Below are 25887 nucleotides of genomic sequence, written 5' to 3' on the forward strand. Positions count from 1 at the left end.
CGTTTTTACTTCTTTGTGCCCCCTTTTCATTTCTTCAAGTTGAGTAAAACAAAACCATGAAATGAAATTTGAATTAGTGAATGTGGCAGTTACACAGCACTAACAGGGAAGGCAAGGTTGATGTTTGTTGTTGTAGTTCGAGCACCCCAGTGGTCGATTTGTTTGTGACTTTCCATTTGCAACAGGTTTGTTCTTAGTCACTTATAAAGGTTTCTTAAGACCTGTGCGAGTAGCAAGCAGACATAGTTGTTCTGTACATCCTCCAATTCCTCAACTAAATAATATTCTTTTGGAACGCACAAATGGGCATCACCGCGTACGTACTTTAATGCAGTGTTTCTCAACCTTTTTTAGGCACAACATACGTCACATATGTTTTAAAATTAATTTCAGGAACCAGTCTCATGTTTTGTTTTAATTTGCCTAGGTTTACATATTTTTTATCATTTGTGGTCACAGTTAAACATTCTATTTATTTTTATTACAAATTTTGCTGTAACGTTTGATTAAAATCTTATTTACCATTTCTTTTTAAGTTTAACCAGTTTTATCTTCCTGGAAAAAATAAAAAATACAAAAAATTAGTAAACCTCGTTTTTGTCAGTGGATCATTTGTTACTATGTCTAAAAAATATTTATTTAAGTGTAAAATAAGAAAAAAAGTAATCCAAATAGTCAAAAATATCTGTAGCATTTTACTCGTTTTTATTTTTTTTGCAGTTCAATCTGAAACAGCTTCATCAAACAACACATATTTCCCTGTATTTCCTCATGATTAGATCAAGTAAAAGGAAATAAGATGTAATTATCTGCCCCCTACTGATATGGCTGAATGTCAATTATTCACTAGAAAAAGGCAAAAGGACTGACAATAGCATGCTTTTTGGCAAAAATAAAATGGGGCAATTTCCTGTGGCACATAGGACAAGGTTTCAAGGCACACTCGTGGGCCCCAGCACACCAATTGAAAAACTCTGCTTTGATGTATAATTAGTGATTATAAATGATATACTGTATATTTTGTTTCGTTAATGTTGCTATGGCTATTTGGACTTTATACAAAGTCAGGCTAACACACTCCATGATTAATAAATTGGCCAATTCATTTTATAAGCCGCACGGTTCCAAAAAGATCAGGGGATGTTCTAACTTCCATAACTGTAGACCTGTTTTGCCATTTGAGACTCTCTGTGATTAAAGGCTATACAAATACATCTGAGTTTATGAGATTGTTTTGATCCATTGTGAATATTTTAAAGTGGCAGAATTCTGGATTGGATAGTTTACAAGGTGTATTCACAAGATATCCTAAAATATTGTGGTTAAGGCTCAAGTTGTACCTAAAGTGTTCAGTGGATTGTTTGAAACTAAAATGCCCGGTATGTTATGTTGTTTTAGCAAGTGTTTTTGCACTGGCTGTACATTTTAAATTTGTGTTTAAAGTAATTTTGTTTTATGAATATTTTAAAAGTATGACATTTTGCAACAAACCCTTCCATGATTATTTCAGGGTCTTTTCTGCCTTGAAACGGGGATAATCCAGTTGAATGGAACCGTAGAAAAATATTGGATTTCTGGTGCTGTTTTCTTCTAATTGATCAGCCACAAATCACATTTCCCTGGAAACGTAGTGTATCGCATATGGCAATCAATGCTTTTCAAAGCCCCAATCCCATCCAATCTCTGTTCGATTAATATAGCAGGTACTTATTTAAATACATTTGTCTGATTTTTAATAACATTCACTATCGGGAAAAAGTAACTGCGAGATTAAACAATGAGCTGTAAAATTTAAAAACGAGTATTTAATACATGTTACGGATAATTATTTATTGATCTCTCTAATGGGTGAATAGTAACAGAATTGGTGGATGGAGCATTATTTGTCTCTCACAATTGTAATGAATATACTTGCTTTGTTGTTTAAATGTGGTAATAATAATGTGCTGTGACAGGTACCCACTCCTTCCCAGTAGAATTAGTCTCATTAATTAGTCTCGTTAAAAAGAAAAGCATCCCATGTTACAGGTTTGGATTGCTCTCTGCATTTTCAAAGCAGAGGCAAAAGAAAAGAAAGCTGTCATGGTGATTTTCATGTTAATGTGTGGGATTACAATATGCTAATGTGATAATTACGCTGGATACTCTGCATTCACCATCTTCCACTGGCGATGTTGTCATATTTATATCGAGGATTACTGTGGCACGATCATTCTCCAAATTTCCTTGTAGGTGACAAGACCATTCTGAGGTTGACACAATTAAGAGCTGCACACCAGAATGCAGCTTTCTTTATGATCTTTGTCTTTGGGACCTGTCAATGTCACTGTTGCTTCAATAAAGCAGTGTTCCTAAACCAGTGTGCCATGAGACATTGTCTGTTGTTCCACAGGAAATTTCAATAGAAACATTTATTTCAGGGCAGCACTAAACTTAAAACACACTTTTATTCTATAGCATATGAATAACCTATATTTCATATTGACAAAATCTGTGTATTATTTGGCCTCATGTAGGTTCCAGATCAGGGGATGGTGTCATAATAGTCAGTGGTTTGCAATAATCAGTGGTCTGTGCAGCCCTTTGAGACTCTGTGATTAAGGGCTATACAAATAAACATGACTTGACTTGACCTTATTTTACTGGAAAAAAAGACACCTAAAATAATATAAGTATATATAATAGACAAAATGTTTTCTATTGTAAATCAACGCAACAGTATGTTTGCTTGAGCAGCATGCTAGGGATAGACTTTGCTAGCTCAGACAGTACAATCTATCACGATAAAATCATTCTTCTATATCCTCTTCAAGGTTCTCTTTGGTGCATTAATGACCCTAGCCAATCATAGTTGGAGAAATTATTGACGTTTGCCTACTCCAGCTAGAAGGCCCTGGTTTCCCGCCAACTCAAAATCTGATTGGTTAAAGCAACAGCTCTATCGACACTTTTTTTACGCTACAAGACGTGTGGAACTGATTGTGCCTCCTGGTAGATTTCTGACCCTGGAAACAAGTAATAGCTGAAATGTGATTGGGTAAATCCTTGATTATATAAAAACACATCTGCAAACAGCACAACCAGGGGAAAAGCAATGAAAGGAAGCTGGCAGACAATATGGAGTATTCATTGACAAAATATAATTAACATCATATGATTCAGAATTATTTTCAGGCCTGCAGAGAAGGTCTTGACGGCTCACTACTGGTTGCTACTTATAACTCATTAGATGCCAGGCATTTCTCTCAAATGGTAAGAGCCAATCAATTTTTGCAATTTTGACTCATTTTTGATGGCCTACAGAACATTTTGTTCCGTAGACATAAAGGCACAGGATATATCAAAATAAAGCTTTGACCTTCATCTTTCATTAGAAAAAAAAGACATGTTTTCGATTATTAGCAAACATCATTTGAACATTGCTACATTTCTTAAAATACCCGTTTCCCAAAAACTTCTGAGAAAAACTGCTTTTTTGTTAAAGAATGCATTTCAAGAAGATCCTTCACTTTGGTGTTTTTTTTTTGCAATTCCAATCCCTACATTTAATAAACAATGTTTTCCATAAACACAGGGGACCTTTGCAAGCACAATAACATTATATTGCAAGAACTCTGAATATATTCATGTAATATCCATTAACTTTGCTTGAACAATGCGCAATCTTTCCAGTGATGTGGTCACAAGATTTCTGTCACCTTGGTGATTGCATTCCTGCGGACGAGCACGAACCTTTTAACCCTCTCTACCTCGAAAGCTCTGTTGAAGTGTTAACTAATTATCAATATCTTTGCTTTTATTAACCACGCTGCTTCACGACTCCTACTCACCTAGACATTCCTCAATTGCTGAATACAGGCAGTGAAACTAAGAAGTGGGGGCTTCTTTGATATGTGGACAAACATACGATCAAAGGCATTCCTGCTGTCTAATGCAGATTTTCCGTACTAAAATAATTCCCAGAGGCTTGATGCTTACTGATAAGCTACACCAAACCCTTTAAAGTAGTTTTTTAAAGTAAAACAAAAAATACATATTTTGTGGTTTCGCACTTATGATCAATTCTTCTGAAAACGTATTTATACATTGTGGAATTGAATTAGTTAAGTAAAATTTATATCATTTTAAAACATTTTTTAACCAAAAGGTCCATCAGTCCAGAGTGTCTGAGCAGCAGGTCCAATCGGTTTAGTCTGTCTCAAAAAAGCTTTACAGGGATAGCCGTAAATTAAGTACACAGGAAGTGATGAGATATTATAATCTGTTGGCACTCTAATAGAACACTCAGGGGCGCACGCATGGACATCAGAGGGTTATTGCTCTGCAGGAAGTAGTCCACGGCAACTAAGGCTTGAGAGTTTTCCCATACATCTCTATGCCATGCCGATTATTGATATCTTCTTTGACAGTACAGTATGATGTCATTACTGTTTAAGTATTAAAAAATGTGAAATTGTGACTGTATACTCACTTTATAAATAGGGCTAAAACATATTTGAGTGCATGTGGTTTGGTTATAAGTGTCTCAGAAGCAAAAATATGGTGGCATGCACACCGCTTTAAAAGAGATGCCTATTGACTGTGTGGCGGGTTGGGGGTCCCCCCTGCTTGGAACACCTCTTGAATGATTAAAACGTTTTTTTCATCATCTATAGCTCCTGCACATTACACACTTCCTGCCTGAGTGGGTGTAAAGAGCAATTATTCAAGTAAAAAGAGAATACTCTTTAGATGTTATGCAACATGCACAGCATTGAACATAGAGGCCAGCCGCTATTACGTAAGTACCTGAGTTAGAGGTAAAACATATAGACATGCTTAACACACCAATGCACACAATATACTAAAGTGTCAGAAGGTGAATTGAGGGAATTACAAGGCATTGATTTAGAAACAATTTGCTCAATTTCTTTTGTACAATAAAAACGTTATAATCACAAAACATTCAAACCAGTTCCACCGTCTTTGATCCTAAATATGTTTAGCTCTTTGCAACTGTCCTCTTTGAAATACTACTGCTTTGCTTCAGACATGTTATAAAACATGAAGACGAGTTGTCATAACTATTAAAACAGACTCCTTTTGAGTCTTCATTTTTCTTACCTGATAATGCAATGCTTAATTCAGTGTTGATAGCTAGGAATGTTTGATATAACATTTTGTAATTAATAGTTTCTCCATGCAGATACGATTATTAAATGTAATTACCTCCCTTCTGCAAAAAAAATAATAACAATACATAGACAGATAGACAGAGAGAGAGACAGAGAGAGACAGAGAGAGAGAGACAGAGACAGAGAGACAGAGAGAGAGAGAGAGAGAGAGAGAGAGAGAGAGAGAGAGAGAGAGAGAGAGAGAGATGCCTTAAAATTGTTACATTATATTTTCCTAAATGTACTTATCGATTGGCAAATTACCTATTGAGTTTCTTTATATGCCTTAAAAAGGATGCTATTGGCGAGTATTGATACCATCCTATCACTGTCCTGTCGGGTTAAACTTCTGGATAATTTAGATCGGACATCTCAAAAACGGGGTTGGATTACGTTTTAATTACTAGTTATACAGGTTTATACTTCTCTTAGCTGCTCAGGGAAGAGCTTTGCGCCAGCTGGCCGCCCTCTTCTACATGCATTAACAAAGTCCATATAATATTAGCAACGAAGCTGCATCTGTTTATTTTTTATTAACAATAAAAATGTTTATTCACTCTCATAAACTTAACCAGCACCTTTTTGTTGTAATACAAAATACGTAGGCAAATAACTAACCAAACCTGCAATATATTTGCACTAGAAAGGAATTCAATTATGAAGCAAAACTGGACTTAGTAGAAAAAGACATGCATGTGTGTGCCCACCTCTAGTTCCTGTTCTCGCTGTAGGGCAAACTGTTTGAAGGACTTGACAATGATACCAGCATTGGAGCAGTCATAGACAAAAATGGAAGGGCTCCCCATCCATGTTTGAAGGTCATAGATGGATAGCGGGATGTACTGCGTGTAATTCTTGAAGAACAGAGACAAAAGTCATGTGAGATCATAAAACTACTTCGGGAGATTTCATGTGACGATGTAGAGCTAGGAGTGCTTCAACAGAATGAGACAATCATATATCTTTCTACAGAACTACAAAAGTGTTGAACAGTCACAGGGGAGCATGGGTTTGATGGAAACCTTTAATTCTACTATAAGTGCTCGGACTCAACACTGGGGGGTTGAATAAGACTTAAACCAAGCTCGCTGCCAAGGACGTGTTTGGGTCCCACGTGATGAGTTTAAGGCAACAGCCTTGATATGAAAGTTTAGCATCAGTGCGGCCCATGCGAGTTTGATGTGGATGCTAGCTCTGAGCAAATTAGTCAGGGCTCAAATTTGGGAACAGTAAACTAGCAAATTCAGCCAACAATTACAGTGTGTACAGGACCAAAGCCCAAAAAATAAGCTAGCAAAATGCAAGTTCTGACAGAGAAAGATTGAGATGGAGAAACAAAGTAACAGGTAGAGAATGAGGGAGACACATAGATAAAGACAGAGACGGACACAAAAAGAGATAGACAGACAGAAAGAGAGACGGCGATAAAGACAGACAAAGACAGAGAGAGAGGGACAGAGAGAGAGGGAGAAACGAGAAGAGAGACAGACTTCTGACTAGTTTGATTATTATTTACTTATTACAGGTTTATTTTGTTATTCATTTTTAGTACAGTCATTTCCTATCTTCAGATCTGTTTTTTTTTTCCACAGAGACAATTATATATATGTCAATAGTGTAATGTTTGATGCTATCTGGCCCTACTTTCCTTGGAACCAAACTCTGACGCCCCCTGAGTATATTAGGTTTGAGACTCCTTATTTAAACAGAAGAGGAAATCTTAAGTAAGGCACTGGGTGCTGAGCTGCAAATAACATATATATTTATAGGGAAAGGAACATTTATGCTGAGAATTACACAGAAAAAAATAGCTTTGGGTTTGTTTTCAACAGTAAATATTGTACTAAAAAACATGTGGCAAAGGTAGAAGCTAATGTTAATATGACCTCAATGAGTCATTGTTGATGTTGATGTAGGCAATAAGACAATATTACATGGGTAAAGACCGAAACGACATTGTGATTGTGATAGGTCTATAGTATCCATTTTACTTGGTTTGGTTTCTTGCTGTCATTCATTCATATTTATTTTGATTTTAGTTTGATTGTGCCCTTAATTTACTTATTTAAATGACTGTGACAAATGTAGATGCAATATTACACTTCAAAATTGTGTCTCACTTGTTGATTCTTGACAGAAAAGTCTAATTCTAAAAGCTCAAGTGTGTTGAATACTTTTGCAAGGCACTATATCAGTGTCTGATATCAGATGCTGTCACAACATCTAAAATAAAGCTAGTAGCTGGTTAATACAGTTACTCTCCCATCCCTAAACAATAACCATTAAAAAAGAACCTTGATTGAATAAATTATGAACTTAAAAAGGCAACACATGAAAAAGAAAGAGGAAGATGAACAGTGGAAGCTAAAAAGGAACGCCTGTGGGTGTGTTGGGGATTGAGTGGCCGTAGCTAAGTTTGGACAACAGTTGTGCATCACTCTGAGTGGGTGTTCGCTTATTGAATAGTGGCAATGAAGAACTTAAAACAATATTTCAAGTCTTTGCTGAGGATTAGTCATGGAAAAACAGCAGGCACACTGCAAATGATTTGGTTCTTTTGAAGCACGCCCCAACCCCAAAATCTTGTTTTTTAAGTCTTGTTTAGTCAAGTAATAAAACCTATTAAAAAATTGATAACAATTCAAAAAGGGAATGTTTGCCTATTTATCTTGACAGTCTTCAGTTTTTTTTCCCTTTAAAGACTTTATTACATGCCTACCCTGGAGTGCCATGTCTACGTTGCATACAATGAATGATTCACAGCAGTTGTTTACCAGTACAAGTGACACAGAGGATGAATATTTCGTTGGATTAAGTGATGGCTCATAGTTTGGTAAAAAATGTTCTTTATGCTAGGATTATCTGAATAACTCTTAATTTGTTATGATTTTACTGACGATCATGTCTATGGTAGGCGTGTAACGTTAGTATACCGTGTTTTCTATTTTATTTTTATTTGAAATTGCCTTTGAAGATTACGTGTATGTTTTTAGGTGTTGAATTTTATCAAACAAATCCCCTCCAACTACTCCAAGTGCAACTTATACATGGTTTTCCTTCAATTATGCATTTTTGGGCTGCTGAACACCAGAGATACTTATTGTCCGGAAAAAAAGGTCGTTGAAAGTTGACCTCACTAATTTATCAAGACGTCAGAAATTGATGATTAGAAAAATAAATGATTTATTTAAGGAATTAAGGAGTGATCCTAAGACGAGTGTTCTCATTGCAGTGACAATCTAAGGTAAATTGTTTTACCATTCTGGCTCATATGACATTTTTAGAACACACTAAGGCAAAGCAATGCCTAAATGTTGTCTCAATAGTATACCTTAGTTTTTATAAACTGGGTCTTGTCTGTAATTAAACACTGAATCAATGACTAAAGAGTCAAATATTACCTTATTAAAAACCCAGATTTCTCCGTTAACCGTAGGCCGTGGAACCCCATGGCCATTATAGTGGAAGAGGACACGTTCCTCTTTGGCATTTCGTCTGAGTGATGTGCACAACTTTTTCACTTCGTCCACTGTGGGGTCCAAGCTTTGTTTGTAACGTGCCTGAAAAACAGAAAAAAGACATGAGTATGAATAAAATGATTATCAAAATTAAAGCTGTGGAACAGCTTCATAAAGTAATTTGGCTTGTTTATTAAGTCCTGTAAATGATGATGAGTGATGGTATGAATGTATTGCAAAGAAGGACATGCAGAGTGACGGTTTGTTGAAAAAAAAAATGCAAACGATTTGGTGTGGAATAAAACAAAATCTGAATGACAAAAACCCAAAAGAAGGTGGAATGTGTTTGTCCAAAAATTTAGGGAACCCAAAAGAAAAAAATATAATTTGCTGTGAAAGGAAACTGAGAAAAATCCAACATACATGAAATACAATTACTGTACAAACAACTGATATATTTATGTCTCAATAAAATAGTGCAAAACAATAAGGGCACAAGCAGATTTGATATCTGGGCAGTAAAAGATTAAATATGTCATGTTTAACAATCCAAACGCTAAAAATCCAAAACAAAACATTTTGTTATGAATGATAACAGCTGTGGTCACATAATTGTGACTGTACTGTTGTTTATCAATGATAATGACATAAGAGCGTAGTGTTTTCACCCTATAAGACTGATCAATTTGTGTAGTTTTCACATTTAATGCATTGATTAAGGTATGATGGAGTGTGAAATGTCCCATTATCTTTGAATATGCAACATATAAAGGGGTGACTGATACTGTAGTTTAAAACAAAAACAGCAGTAAATTGATGCTTTATAAGCTTCCAAATGCACTCAATGTGGCATGAAGGTGACTTTTAAATTTGGGAGAGACAGCAAGCGGTCTCATCAGACTTGTGAAATTACTATGGACCTCTGGATACTCAGTTAAAAATGAATGCAGGTAATGAAGTAACTGACCCCGGAGAGTCATTATGTTCGTGATGATCTAAAACTAAATCGGCGAAGACCAAGATAATGTCATTTGAAAGAGGTCAAATTATACTTACACATCCTCTTTATATGTATGAATCTCTATATCTATCCACAGGTTTAAAACAGCAACAATAGATATCAATGGCACTTGAATCACCCAAACTGGAAGAACGATACCATGCAAAAACACCATATTCTCTGGTATTACTTCTAGATAAAGGGTAAGAGAGTATCGTAGAGTAAAAATATTTCCATACATGCTATTGCTTTCAGGGTGAAATAGAATGCTAAAACACAAGGGGCTAATCAAAGACAAGAATAAGATCAACGGACCGAGAAGCAATAGGAGAAGGTCTCGGATGAAGAGGTAAGGTCCAGAAAAGAGAAAGAGAGAAAGACAGAGAGAGAGAGAGAGAGAGAGAGAGAGAAGAGAGAGAGAGAGAGAGAGAGAGAGAGAGAGAGAGAGAGAGAGAGAGAGAGAGAGAGAGAGAGAGAGAGAACAAGAGTGTGAGTGACTGAGTGAAAGAGGAGAAAGAAAAAGAGTGAAAGACAGAGAGGGAGAAAAGAAAGAAAAACAATGTCCAGGAGTACAGTATGTGTAATGTCAACAAGGTAACTTAAAAATAAATTAACACACTAAACATGTTTTCAATGAATACTACCGTGTGCAATACATTATCAGTGTTTGCAGTGAGCTCTGAACATTATTGCAGTACGGATGAACTTTTAGTTTTTAGTTTAGGCATGTACCAAGGACGGTAATGATTTGGGTGTGTTGAGTGTGAAATTTGGGGGAAATCAAACAGAGCCCTGATCTAATTAAAAAAAAACATCTAATTGTTTTGGAGTAGTAAAGATGACCATTTTCCAAGCGACACTTTTTATGAACATTGTGCGCACACCTGAGCCCTGGTAATGCCATAAATCACACGTAACATTAAATGTATGGCGGGCCAAAACTGCAAAAATTTAGACTACAGAAATAAAACTGAAAATAGCAATGGATAAAACATGTGAATAGTGAAACTAAACTATATAGTTGGAACAGGGATGTGATTTTTCCGACTATAGTCGGAATTCCGACTTTTTCCACTTTCACTTTTTCACTTGCGCAGCAAACAAATTAAAAATCCGACTGTCTCACTCTTACCTTTATTGCTCTGGCGCACCCTGGCGGCCGTTAGAAAAATTGCATAAATTGGCCGCATCGTTGCACAAGCTGCAGGGTCTGAACTGCATTTGAACTGGCCCTGCAGTATTTACAAAAAAATCAGGTATGCAAATTATTTTGCTATTTAAATCCTTCTAAAGATGTAACTTAAATTATTAATTTAAGCAGGGTTTTGGACAAGTAAATTGCTTAAAACCCAGGAGCTTCGGGGGGCTCCGCCCCCCTGCGCCCCCCCACCAGGCTCCGCCCTGGACACCCTGTGGGGCCTGTGGCCCCCAAAAACCCTGGCTAGGTTTCAGACTCCTCACGTCAATCACATCCCTGTTGGAAACAAAAACTAATCATAATAAATATTAAAATACGGAAATTGTAAGAATAACTTTTAAAATAAATGTGGACATTTATACAGAAATACATTAATGCAATAAAATATTAATTAGTACACTAAAATGGTATACAATTATTTGTTTCATGCTAACATGATGACCATTGTTTCGAAAGGTTTTTGAAAATCCCAAAAGAGCCCAAACATATTGTGACATAACTTATGTCCTTCCAAGAAATACTCTAATAAAAATATTTTAGCAAAAGCTTCTAGATTTATATCACAGTGCTCCAAAAAGAAGTATCTCAAGTGTTGATATTTTTTGCATCAATAGAATGTTTACATTCATACATATGAATAGAAATTAGGGGGGGGGCAATATATTATTTCACCAAATAATCGATTGACCAACTATTCTTTTTCTAAACCCGTCTAGCTTTTTTAGATCACCACATACATTTTTAGATCATTATATTAGGAAAACAGAATAGAAACCCTTTTTTGGTTATTCTAAAGGGTGGCTACACACAGATTAAGAAAATTCTTATGAACATTTTTGATCGTTCAATATACTTTAATCAAGACACAAAAACTCACGGATTTATGGAGATTTCTTTAATGAGCGATCGACAGAACTCACCTAATTAGAAAACAAAACAAGAATGAGAAAATAAAACAAAGAAAGATCGAAGTTGAGATCTTAACTGGCACCTTTTAGATGGAAAAACAACCTTGGCTTAATTGTTACATTATTGTAATTTGAACCATCAGATGGATTGTGGTACTGGTTCAGTTGAGGTGAGGACCCAGTCTTGATGCCCTTGGCGGTAAAGCGGTGAGGAATCCTAAAGCTGCAAAACCGGTCGGGAAGAGGACCACAGGATGCAGTGTGTTGAAGCTGTGTTGGGTTGCTGGCGGCTGGAGCCTGTCTTTGAGGTCCCGATCAGGCTTGTATGATGGCTCGGCACGGTTCCTTGGTTGCCTGTCAAGATGGGACTAGGTTGGAACCAGGCTTGCTAGGTTCAAAGACCCTTTTGGCCTCTTGTAAGCCAGACCTCTTGTCTTGCTCAAAAATAACTGAATTGCAACGAGCAAGTCAGTGCTCACGGCTCTGGCCTTCTGAGGAGTGGGGTGTTAATAAGATAATAAGCTCAGATAGCCGTGACTTGTCCTCGAAACCTGCTCTGAACATTGACAAATGTAATATCACCCAGAGTGACTCAGTCAAAAAATGTAGGTGTCATATTTGACCCAAATCTGTCCTTTCAAACACACGTTAAGAATATTACTAGAACAGCTTTTTTCCATCTTTGCAACATTGCTAAAATTCGCCCTATGCTGTCTCAGTCGGATGCAGAGATTGTAATTCATGCGTTTGTTACCTCCCGTCTCGATTACTGTAATGCACTACTCTCCGGTCTCCCAAAGTCCAAAATCAAGAGCCTTCAGCTGGTACAAAATACTGCAGCGAGGCTTTTAGATAAGAAAAGAAAGTTTGATGACATTACCCCGATTTTAGCTAACCTGCATTGGCTCCCTGTTAGCTTAAGATGTTATTTTAAGGTTCTGTTCGTAGTATACAAACAAATACATGGACTTGCTCCCTCATATCTTTTAGATTTAATTTCCCCCTATGTTCCGGTCCGGAGCCCTCGCTCTGAAAATGCTGGTCTACTAGTGATCCCAAGAGCCAGGAAGAGATCCGCAGGTTCAAGAGCATTCTCCATTCGGGCCCCGGTGCTGTGGAATACTTTTCCACCTGAGATTCGATCAGCAACCCCAGTGGAAATGTTTAAATATAAGCTTAAAACACACTACTTTTCTATAGCATATGAATAACCTATAGTTAATGTTGACAATATCTGTGTATAATTTATTATTGCAACATCCATTGCAGCCTGGTCATCCTGGAAGGGGAATAACCTCATGTGCAGTCCTTTTTAAGGCTTCTTCATTTTCCTCATGTTGAGGTTGAGTTTTTCCTTGGCCTCTTGCAGGTTTTAGATCAGGGGATGGTGTAATAATAGTCTGTGGTTTGCAATAATCTGTGGTCTGTGCAGCCCTTTGAAACTCTTTGTGATTAAGGGCTATACAAATAAACATGACTTGACTTGACTCAGTCACTGTGAACAACTTGATTAAAGCATAGTATTCAGAGAGTTTGCATGTGTTTTGTGGATTTGGAGAAATCATTTGACCGGGTTCCACAGGGAGCACTGTGGGAGATATTTCGAGAGTGCACTGTGGAGGGTGCTTTGAGAGTATGGGGCACCGCAGTCTTATCCAGGCTGTGCAGTCCCTATATGCACCGTGCCAAAGTTTGGTCCGCATTGCCAGCATTAAATCGGATTTATTTCCAGTGGGAGTTGGACTCCGGGAAGGCTGCCCTTTGTCACCGATTCTGATCATAACGTTTGGCTAGGGAGGGATCCAGTTTGGGAGCCTCCACATTGCATCTCTGCTTTTTGCGGATGATGTGGTGCTGTTGGCTTTCTCAAGCCGTGATCTTCAGTACTAACTGGAGCGGTTTGCAGCTGAATGTGAAGCGGCCGGGATGAAAATCAGCACCTCCAAGTCCGAGATTATGGTTCTCAGCCTGAAAAGGTGGCATGCTCTTTCCGGGTTGGTGCTGAGGTCCTGCCCCAAGTAGAGTGGTTCAAGTATCTCTGGGTCTTGTTCAAGAATAAGGGTAGGATGGATCGGTGCAGCATCCGCCGTCATGTGGACCCTTCACCGGTCCGTTGTGGTAAAGAAAGCGCTGAGTGGAAACGCAAAGCTCTCGATTTACCAGTTGATCTACATTAATACCCTCACCAGAGGTCATTAACTGTGCGTCATGACCAAAAGAACAAGATTCCTGATGCAAGAGGCTGAAATGAGTTTCCTCTGCATATATTTTAACATTTTATATGCATAATAGTCTTTTACCTTGTTGCCATTTGTATTTTATATTGCATGTTTGCACATGGGGAAAAGGAAATAATTATAACTTTGCTGTATGTTTTTTGTATAGCGTATTTGACAATAAATATGAAGTTAACGTTTTTAATTACCGTATTTTCCGCACTATAAGGCGCACCTAAAAGTCTTAATTTTTTTCAAAAGCTGACCATGCGCCTTATAACACAGTGCGCCTTATATATGGCTCAATATTAAATTCGCAAGGTCTCGCAACTTACTCAACGGCCGCCGACTCGATTTTACCCCGAACGTGGAGTAGTCCGCGGTGTATGCTGGGATTTATATACCGGCGTTTCATTGGCTAACCAATGTGTCAATCATCATTTGAATCGATCCCTATCGGTTGAAGTTATTCGGAGCCTCGGATTGGCTAGATGGCCAAAACAAACCCTGCAATCGGCCGAGTTTAGCAATGGCGTAGCAAGTCCGCGGTGTATGCTGGGATTTATATACCGGCGTTTCATTGGCTAACCAATGTGTCAATCATCATTTGAATCGATCACTATTGGCTGAAGTTATTCGGAGCCTCGGATTGGCTAGATGCCCAAAACAAACCCTTCAATCGGCCGAGTTTAGCAATGGCGTAGCAAGCTTGCTACAGTACGCCATAAAGAAACATGTTTCATTAGTCTGTATTTGTAAGTATTCTACTCTCCTGGATTTACTTCACTCACAGTTGTAAGAAGACCATGATTGCGTATCATTATTGAACGTGAGAACTTAGGTGAGTTATGCGGCTTTATATTTTCCCGGTATCTTGTTTTAGAACGATCTTGATGTTGCTGTGATGAGTTGAGTGAATTAAACTCAATTCCAAGTGTTTATTGTCATATGCACAGTAAAGTTGTGAGCGAAAAAGAAAATAGAAACACAGAAATGTTTGGCATTTCTTGAATCCCACGACTTCAACCTTCCGAATGATATTTGAAATGACGCATTTAAGTGACATCGTACGGACACCGCATCCGCACGTGTCTACGACACGTATTTGCTTCTTTGCAAGCTTTGGGAATGTTAAGGGGGTAATCAGTTTGACTGAATCATCCGACTGTTTTGTCGACGTTCCCATTGTAGCGCCTTATAATCCGGTGCGCCTTATCTATGGAAGATATAGGACCAAAAACTATTTTTTGGGGGTGCGCCCTTTAACCCGGTGCGCCCTATAGTGCGGAAAATACGGTATATGTGTTAATAATATAGAAGCATTGTAAGAGCAATTGTCCTTGTCGAAGTGAATTGTCTGCTGCGCTCTCTGGCAGCACATGACCACATTAAGAGCTATAGTTGTTTTATTGAATTAAAATGCATTAAATTTACTACAGTATTTGAGAAAAAAAACATGAAATAAAATGCAAGTGGATACTATACAGACACACACAAAAAGAGTTTGAGCTGATGACAAATGCACCAGACACGCATGCAAAAAGGGCATTTTATCATTAGTTGATTTTAAAACACCAAGCTAAACTAGTTCCAGTTATAAGAAAAACCAAAACTTCAATTTAACAAATCCGGAGTAGGCTGAAGTGAAGCTGGTCTGCATTAATATTTCAAGTCAATGAAGACCTCCCGAAGCGCTTTACAATGTGCTTCACGCTTTTTTTTCTTTTTAAACACTAACTAACCGATAAGGCAACTACCTGCTATCGGGGGCATTAGGAATTCAGTGTCTTGCACTTCCGCGGAGGAGCCGGGAATCGAACCTGCGATTTCTTGATCCCAAGACGAGTGCTCTACCTTCCTGAGCTAATGCCGCCTTAAGTCTTTCTCCATTTTGGCATGATCAAATAAGACGGGCTTAACAATGCACTTGCCCAAGCGATATCGGGTGCTAGCACAAGTGTAATACTGTTAGTGAGAATTATGCAGTAATTGTAGAATTGAACTGTTACTGAAATCAACACCTTTGGTAAAGGGTAGATTGTTGAAGATCCTAAAAGGTGCAGGCCCAAGAGTTTAAACCAAGAACCAGTCCTCTTGGGACAATGCTTCGATCCTTTACCAAAGCCATTGACCTAAATTCATGACAATGTAGCACAAGATAAAATGATAAGGAGGAGTGATTGAGTCATTTTTATGTATGAAATGTAAAGTACAACATGCAGTTTTTTTTGTGAGTATATGTTTGATAATGTTAAAAGTATAGTGTGTGAGAAACATTTTCAAACCAGAAACATTTTTAATTACATATGTCAGCGCTTTAATCAGTGGCATATAGTTTAATTCTGCAAAAAACAAACAAAAAAAACAATATGGTTCCCCTCCCAAAGGTTTTACCTCGTTAACCCCATTCATCTACATAACATTAACAAATAGTTGAATATTAAAATATTGCAATTACAAATTAATTTAAAAAATGGCAGCTGTTTAAGTTGTTGCGTTATGGCTGATACAGGTTCAAGTCATGTTTATTTGTACAGTCTTAAATCACAAGGATTCTCAAAGGGATACACAGACTATTGCAAACTAAGTACACATTTCTTGACCTAATAACATTTATAAAAAAATAACATTGGTATGATAGTTCAAGCATTTTTGGCTATCATTAAAATCATTTTTTTTTTGTTATTGAATGAAGGTTGTTTTTTAAACTCTTGGGAGGCACTCAGTATTACACATTGTCCCTTAACGTTTTTGAGAGGGCATAATGTGTGTCTGAACCTGTGAACCTAGATGACTCAGTTCACAGCAGGTCTGGATAGTAACGTGATCAAGGACACGTCATCAATCCATCCATATGAGCCATTTTACAAGCCATTATTCAATTACAAGTCGGTCAAGTGTAAACTACACTAGAACATCTATGTTTTTAAAGAGGACATAATGAAACTAAAGGAACTACACAGCATAATAGTAACAATAGACAGATAATCTATCAAAAGAAACATCTAAACAGAGTAAGAACTTTTCAATTAAAGGAGCTGGACGGAATATGGAACTTTACCTCCGGCCGCCATCCCCTGGCTTGTGGTCATCATTGCATCCTCAGTCAGCTTGATGCACATGCAAGTATGTGCATTTTTTTTAAACGAGCTGAAGTAAACTGTTCTTTTTTTATCTTTCTTGGAGTCGTGCACAAACCTCCCCCAGGTGAAAGCCAGCTTTGCAAGGTTTGCCTTAGTTTTAACCAGACCAGATCACAACATTGATAAAGCTGCAGTATATTTTCGGTTTTATTTTTGGCAAATCCCTTCTTTCATCTATACAATACCAATACTTAGAGGTGGGTAGCCTGCATACTAGACTTGTACGTGTCAAGCAGAGTATTGATTCGTGTGTAGATTAAATGAAGCTCTGAGCACAAGGAAAAACGTGCTAGATCAAAGAAGATTAAATTGCAATTTAACGGCAGAATGAGAACAAGGAATGATTTGTTTTAATTAGAGGATAATTTGGGTTTATGGTTTGGGATAACGATAAAGCAAAAATAAGTCAGAACATTTCTCAAAAACAATCTCGATTTTATCATGATTCTTTTTTGACATTTTGCTCATATCCAGTATTTTATTGTAAGACAACTGTGCTTCCTGAATGTAAGGTGCATACATTAAATGTTAAATAACACACACCAATGGGTGCCCATCACATTTTTTCATTATCAGGATCAAATAAATCAGAATTGAAAAAATAAAATAAAAAATAAAAATGACATTAATTATATGCCTAATGGTACACACACATACTGGAAGCAAACACCACATACAAACTTTTTCGCGATTTTTGTTGTTGTTGCTGATAAGTGTTATTATTGCACTATGTCTTGTTGCACTGATGTTACGATGCACTATTCTTTAAAAAAAGATGAAAAATTGCACTATATTTTATAACGTAAGACACGACTCTAAGCACTACTTTGTAAAAAATGTTTGTCTATAGAACATTTGTCTAACACGTTGAAAGGTCCCCGGTTTGAGACCGGGTGGAGACATATGTTGGCCTCGAGAGGGATGGTCACCACTAGGCTGTACTTGCCCAGGACACACCACAGGAAATGGTGCTCCTACAACAGTACAGCAAACATATATATTGACAGTCTTTAAACCTATTTCTCTGTTAAAAGTCCTTATTACATTTTTATCCTGGCGTGCCATGTCTAATGTTTAAACATGTTGATATCACTGACAATTCAATTCAATACAATTAAAAAAAAGATTAAACTGTGGGCTGCCCTGGCAAAATATTTTTAAGTTCCTTTATTTGATTGAAATTTCAATTACCACATGCAATCCGACCACAAAAGTGAGAAAAACATTTCCCAAAAAGCAAAATGATAATCGAATAATCAATGAATTAACTGAATGACTGAGTGAATCTTTACAAACTGTGCAAAAGAGCCTCAACACCTACATACAAAGTTTAAGCTAGTGGAAAGTGAAGTTACTCAGCACAACAACGGACCGGGAAAAGTTGTGATCATTTCCAAACATTAGAGTAGCATTTTAATTAAAGCTGCAATTCAATTATTTGTATGTCCTCAATGATACTGTGAAAATGTCAGTGTTAATAAGCAGAGGCCAGCTTCACTATGTTGAACAAGTGTATTACTCTCAATGTCAGGGTTAAGTGTAATTGCATTTAAAGATGGACATCACGACAGATATTATATTAAAAATTGAGCCTATTAGAAGGCCACTACGGGCCAGGTTACTGATACTAATATCCCTTGGCTGCCTTGACACGGAAAGAGGGAGAGGACGAGAAAGAGAGGAGTGTAGGCCATAGAAGGAGGTGGAAGCAATTTATTTGAAAAGTGAAGGTTCATTGAGGTACACTTAAACGTAAACAGAAGGCCTAATTAGTCCCGTGTGATGAATGAATGTCTTAACATCTACCAACAATCAGGGGAAAAAATTACTACCAGTGTGGTTGAGTTGGCGAGAGAATTTAGATTGAAAGATGTTGTGCAGCTGTTAACAAAGATGAGTGTCTGGTGGCATTGACTTTTTTGCTACTAATGAGGCCATGGAGCCGAGGACCAATAGCTCCATCTGCACAGTGAATAATTGGAAGACGCCTCACTTTAATAGAAATCAATTTAGAGAATAAAACAGGTCTTGAAAATTGATTGCATTTGTGAGTCTTGTAATTTGTGATCCTTTAAACACATATTTTTTGTCTTCACACACTGAGTGAAAAAAGGTGTGGTTTTTTTTTTCCAAAATCCCTTCAAAATGTATTTCTTAACATCAAAACATATAATCTGCGTGTTGTTGTAGCTTGATGTAGTCACCTGCCCAAATGCAAATTCGCATTTTTAAGAGTGGGGGTGTGTAAATGAATTTTAAGTGTCAGTTAATTGGCAATCAGTAAGTTGGGACAACCTATAAGGTATGGGCTATCGTCAAACCATTAATAACAGTTGAAAATGCAGTAAAATGCCTACAGTATACAAAAAAAACACCATTCATCATTTGTTCTAAAAATTCAGGACCGTAGTACACATCGCTTGTTAGTTAGAGATCGTCACATTTTTTATATCAGGAGTAAAAACTTTGTATCACATCAATCAAAAGAGCAAAAACAACTATGATAAAACAAAAAACACAGACTAATATATAGAAAACAAAAAACACAGACTAATATATATATATATATCATATACACATATATACTGAATGTTTAATAGTGCAAACACATAATGGGAAGCAAAGACCGGAAGAAGTGATATTATAATCATTAAATTCCCAATATTAAGGTTTCGAATGGTCATGAAAATACTAAAAATAACCCGATATGCTTGTAGTCGGACTGCTAGTCGTCCGATTCATAGGGTTACTCAGTTGGTAGACACAATTTTTCCTTCACGTACAGTTATCCGGAAAATATAAAAATACCATTATTTGGTGTGTGTGTGTGTGTGGGGGGGGGGGGGGGGGGAGTGGGGATTGGTACTTAAACAGTTGAGTGTTCAAATGACAATCTCGAATGGATTATGGTTTAGTACCCAGGTATCATTGTACACACTATGTTTTTCTCGAATAACATGAACACATACTGTCAGTAAGGGCAAGGAAAGGTCAGATTAAGATCAGGATGTTGCTGGTATTGAGCTTTTTAAGGTCATGTCAACGAGCACAGTACCCCGAATTGGCTCCTAGTCTGACCGGACCGCTAGCTAGTAGTCTGACTTAAAGTCGTGCTAATCAATTCAAAAACGCAATTCTTCTTCACATAAGTACATTTGGTTTAGCAAATACCTTATAAGGATGGGGTTTTTTTTGTCGCCCCCCCCCCCCCTTTTTTTTTTTTTTATTTCTAAGAGCCTGGAACCTTGTTGTTGTAGTACAGAAGCTAATCATACATACTAAACAGACCTCATACAAGTAGGCAATTTCTTGTGAGTCCTGGTTAAGACCAAATGAGTTTGTAGTGCAAAATAAGGCTTCTCCCCCTAACTTTGTGAGTTTGCACTTGGCACGACGGTGCAAAAAAGGTGGCATGTAGCTCTTATATCGTAAAGTATGTTTACATGAGTGGGGGGGGGATTTAGGGAAGAAGCAGTGTGAAATGATTTGTGTGAATTCCCACAAGGATAGGAGAGCCTAACATTAGTTCAAAAGCGTATTGGCGGGATGTCTGTAGGTCCTTCAGTGTCCTAATGGTTTTCTACGTGGCTCCAAATTGACTGAGTGCATGAAGAGAAGCAACTGAGGATCATTAAGCATGCTTCCGCAAGACGTTATTCACTCTCAAGCTTCCTGCTCACTTACCCTCGCATCTTGATTGAGTTCAAATAGGATTTACATAACTATTCTGGTAAGCGTGCTAATAGTATCTACGATTCGTCCAGTATATCAAGAGCATACTTCCCACTACAGTTTACTGCCTAGGTGTCACACAAACAGACACCATTTGGCTTTTTGTCACTAAGGAACCCTTTATATGGAACCTCATTAACCAATTAAAATTCAGTTGAGACACTTATAAAAAAAAAAACACATAAAAACTGTAAACAGCGAGAAACGCCAGCCAAGCACACATAACAATTTGATTGGGTTAGCGATGGGGGTGGTCAGAGCTATGGACACAGCACACTTCTCTCTGTCCACCGCAGCCTGCACCAAAGTTAAATACATCAAAATCATAGTTTCTATTGTTTTGTAACATTTTTACAAAAGAACTCGAGTCTTGTTTTGAAACCATTATTTATGAAAAAAATAATGGTTGGTAATTGTTGGTGATAGGAATGAGTGGAGAGGTGTTGTGAAAGGATAGTGGGATGTTTGGACGCTTTCTAAGGGATGAGCAGGGCACCCGTATGATGCTGCAGGGGTAAACCAGTGAACGCTGTTGGGTGTTTGTGTGTGGGTTTTTTTGCTATGTATTTTTTTTCCCTTTTTATCTTTTTCTTTTTTTCTTTTTTCTTTTATTTATTTTTGTATGTGTTGTCTTGCTGTCAGTCACCCCTCTCGAGGGATATGACCAGGGTAGATAGGTTTTTGAAAAAAATTAAGATCAAAATAAGCCTCAACCATCTTAAGTAATTGCGGGAGGAAGGCAAATTTAAAGTGGTACATTTGTTAATATGGGACACAGGCACTGGTATTATTCTTATTTAAAGATGTTTATTAAATCATCTAACCTCACACAGTAAAATAAAATCCGCTAAAAAATTAGATTTTGTCTGGAGATTGGTTTTGGTAGTTTTGCTGAAATTTGTCTTAAAATACATGGTAAGGCCCGCTCTCTCAAAAAAAGGAAAAGAAAATCAAAATACTTTGCTATTACGGCTCTTTGGGTCAAAATTATCCCGACCCCTGGCATAGTGTTCATAAACCTTTTCCATGGCCGAGTTCAAGCCTGTGGTGTCCAAATCTTAGATTTAGCTCTGCAAATTAGTAACTTACAAAACAGCAATCATAGCAAACTAATTGACAGTGTCCCCCAATTTGCAGCAGCATAGATAGTTATATTTAATATTTATAAATGACTACTTAACATGGAATTTAGTTACAGCCAATTTAGTTACCAGCCAACATTAATGTTGAGTTAGCATACGCTGCCTGCACGGCAGTATCTAGCTGAGTAAGCCCAGGAACAAAACCACATTTCTTGTGACAAGCTCACATGGATTGCCACACATACAGTAAGAAGTGATAAATGGAGAAGAGACAATGGAGGACCAGCAAAGTCAAACAAAATAGAAAGTTGCCAACCAGTAATAATTATTCTACAGAGGCAAAACCAATATGACAAGGGCACTTATTGCAATATTTTGTATGCAGTGACATCCCAAATATATTTTTTTATCAAGTCAAGTCATGTTCATTTGTATAGCACTTAATCACAAGGAGTCTCAAGGCGATGCACAGACCAAAGATTTTTGCAAACTACTGACCATTATGACACCATCCGCTGAGGAAAACCTCAAGCTTGGTAGCACGCCATTTTCGTTTAGATTTCCTGCAGTCTTGTTTAAGCGTTCTAGTTATAGTAGCGTCTTTTTGTTCAAGATATATACCGTAGGGGCGCCACAGAAACTAAGTGCACTTTTTTCTGATAATGGACTTAAAATATGTCTTAGCAAATATAATTGCGTGTCAGATTTAATTAGAACAATAACCTAGATAAAAAGATGGACTCACTGACGTGTATAAACATCAAACATAAAGGGTAATCTGTGAAACACTGCAGTAGTAACATCATGACCAGCTCACAAGGCTTCTTCTTGGAAAGGCTCACTATTCTTCATTAAAGCAGCAAATTGAACTCAGGGGTATTCCCAAACATTTGTTCTGACAATATAAAAGAAGATGTAACATAACTGAAAGGGAGATCCTTCATATTGCCACACAATAAGGACCACCCAAATAAAAATATTGGTCCCTTGGCCAATTAAAATGATTGAAATTGCAATAAACAGGATGGAGGTTTAAAAGTAAATTACTCGTGCTACGCGGTGGATCGCAGTGGGCCATACAAAAGCTGGTGAAGGAGCATATATTAATCCACTAGTCCCACTGCTCATATGTCGTCCATAAGCGTCACAGGAAAAAAAGCTAAAGGGTAAACTGACGGTAGCCTCTATTTTCATCTTGATCTATTCAGTAAGTATCTAAAATTACATTTTCCAAATCCAAAAATATAAATCAATCAAGAACCGTAAACTGTTTCAAGTGAAACAAAGAATTTAAAATCAGAACACTCTGGAGTGACAACACTAGAGTAATAATTTTACAGATATACAGCTTTAGTTTCAAGTGAAATCCACAATGATCTGATTTTACAATCGGAATATGTTTGATTTCAGGGTGGTCAATATGTCGATATAAGATTGTTAAGGAATAATTGTATTGTGATCTTAATTAAGCTACAAAACTGTTAGATCGTCTATTCATACATTCAGATATTTCATTTCATTTGGATTCTGTTGTGCTTTGCATTTCATTGAAATTTTTCAACCATGCGATAGCCTATGGATGGGCAAAAAAACTCTTTATTCATGTAAGATCACCCTTTCTTGACTTCAAAATGGTAAATTTCTCCTAAAGGTGATACGATTTTCATGCCTGAAGCATAACAAAGGATAGAAGATAACTGAATGAAAGATCAAAAATGAATTGAAACCAGCAGGAATACAGCAAAGATTAAGAGACATCACTATATTTTGGGCTCATCAAGGTTAAGTATCTTTTATTAAAATAATCAATAGCAGTACAAATTGGACAATGCAAAAGCCGAGAGTGTGGGTCCAAGTGTAGGTAAGTAAAGTGAGTGGGCAGTAGCCAAGTCTGTTTGCTGCATTTTACTCGGCTCTACGGAATTATGCAAAACTAGAAACGCAAGAGTACAGAAAAAAAATTGTAATGACGGGATTGTTCATGCACTCACTTAAACTCCTGATGCGACAGGATGCATAAATAAACAACGTACAAAGCTTTGGGGTTTATGTAAGCAATGTCCTGAGTAATATGTGTCCAGTGGTGGTGTTTTGCTGTCCTGTCTTGAGACTGAGACAGAGAACAACTTGCAGACTCCCACTCCAACTGCTTGCCATAAGACCAACATTTGCTTTGACCTCCTTGGTGAACAAAATCAACGGCTGCATTTATTAAGCTGCTCCTCTCTCGCTCTCCAATTGCTCTCTGGTGGCTCTTAAAATGTTGCATCACCTTTGTGACCATCTTATATCAGTGCTTGCTTTCGTTTTAATTTCCAATGGCAATCTTTCACAATGTAGTATAATGTTCATACAAATTTTCTGAAAAAACAATAGTTTAAAGTAACATGAAAGATAAAGTTTTGAAACAGAAATGTATTTCTTCTATACAACTAAATGTATATTCTGTATATGCTCTTGTATATTGGAATGATATCCCAACTAATAAGAACAACCTAAAACCTACCTGGGTTAACATTTGCTCTAGGGGTGCAACGATTAGTCGATGTCGCCAAAAATCGCTGATAAAAATAGTAGACAATGAATTCTATAGCCGACTATTGGTGCCTGACAGGTTTATCAAACAGAGTTAGGCATCTTACATTATTATATTCTTTCCTGAGAGTTGGCCAAGCGCAAAAGCATTTCGGTCACAAGCAGTAACATACAGAAAAGACTATGTCAACATCAAGTACGCATACCAAAACTTCTAAACTTTGGGAGTATTTTAGATAGATAGATAGATAGATAGATAGTTTATTCATCCCCGAAGGGAAATTCACTTTTCCAGCAGCATCCCTAAGCTGAGAACAATCGAAAATAACTGAGAACAATCGAAAATAACACGGGAGCTGCTGGAGTGGCTGCCATTCGTGACGGCGCCGGAGAAACGATTCAATTTGAATCATGTACAAACAAACAAACAATTGAATCATGTACAAGAAACGATTCAATCTGAATCATGTACAAACAAACAAACAATTGAATCATGTACAACAAACAAACAAAATATTTATGTTTCAATAAGTTGAGTGTTAGCCCTGATACAGGGAATAAAAGGACTATGTGTAAAGTTTGCAAAGCAGATCTTGCATATCATGGCAGTAGCTCAGTGAATAACTAACATTTAAAGAGATAACACATATAGTTGGACAAAACAGAGTCTGCCTCGCCTTGGTAGAATATAAGTAACATTCAAGCCGATGAGGTTTTGATGACACAATCAATCAGAGCTTTAGCATTATGCCAGACTGTGCCAGACAAAGGTATTTGAAATTAAAGGCATCTAATCTGAAGAGTAGTGATAGAAACCGAAAATCAAAAAGGTGAATTTCTTGCCTGAAAAACTAATTTAAAAAACAAATTCAATTACAAAAATATATAAATTACGTTTTTAAACCTTCATATTGCAATGACTTTGAAAAACAATGCACAATATAAAATAACAACTAAAATAAAAGCTGTTGATCTTAGGTATTTCTTTTATTATCATAAAAAACAAGTTAAAGCGCTTTTAAAAAAACAGATGCAAGTGCAACAGAAGAAGTAAAAAACAGATGAGAGATTTAAAATACAATGAACCCAAGCAAGTGCATTTTCATTCAATTTATCCATTATCTGCGCCGATCATACTCAGTAGGATCACGGGGGTGCTGGAGCCCATCCCAGCTATCTTCGGGCAGTGGGCAGGGGACACCCTGAACTGGTTGCCAGCCAGTCGCAGGGCACACAGAGACAAATAACTCACTCAATCATTCACACCTAGGGACAATTTGGACCGGCCAATTAACCTGACATGCATATTTTTTGGAATGTGGGAGGAAGCTGGAGTACCTGGAGGAAACCCACACAAGCACGGGGAGAACATGCAAAATCCAAACAGGAAGGTTTAATCCTCAGAACTGTTCAGCACACACGCTCACCACTGCGCTGCCGTGCTGCCCGCAAGTGCATTTTA

At 37.3% G+C, this 25887-nt stretch overlaps 1 protein-coding gene across 4 annotated transcripts in view; it reads right to left on the minus strand.

Annotated features, from left to right (window-relative positions):
* Positions 1-25887, minus strand: part of rptor (regulatory associated protein of MTOR, complex 1) — a 215479-nt gene that overhangs the window by 165467 nt on the left and 24125 nt on the right. For all 4 annotated transcript variants that reach the window (XM_088342559.1, XM_088342558.1, XM_088342555.1 and 1 more), the window contains exons 5-6: positions 8555-8713; positions 5861-6007 (exon numbers count right to left, since the gene is read on the minus strand). In XM_088342559.1, coding sequence (XP_088198685.1) covers positions 5861-6007; positions 8555-8713 — 306 coding nt within the window. The remainder of the gene's footprint in view (positions 1-5860; positions 6008-8554; positions 8714-25887) is intronic.

Source organism: Urocampus carinirostris, chromosome 8 (assembly GCF_059441175.1).
Source record: "Urocampus carinirostris isolate Australia breed hairy pipefish chromosome 8, RoL_Ucar_1.0, whole genome shotgun sequence".
Taxonomy (NCBI): Eukaryota; Metazoa; Chordata; class Actinopteri; order Syngnathiformes; family Syngnathidae; genus Urocampus; species Urocampus carinirostris.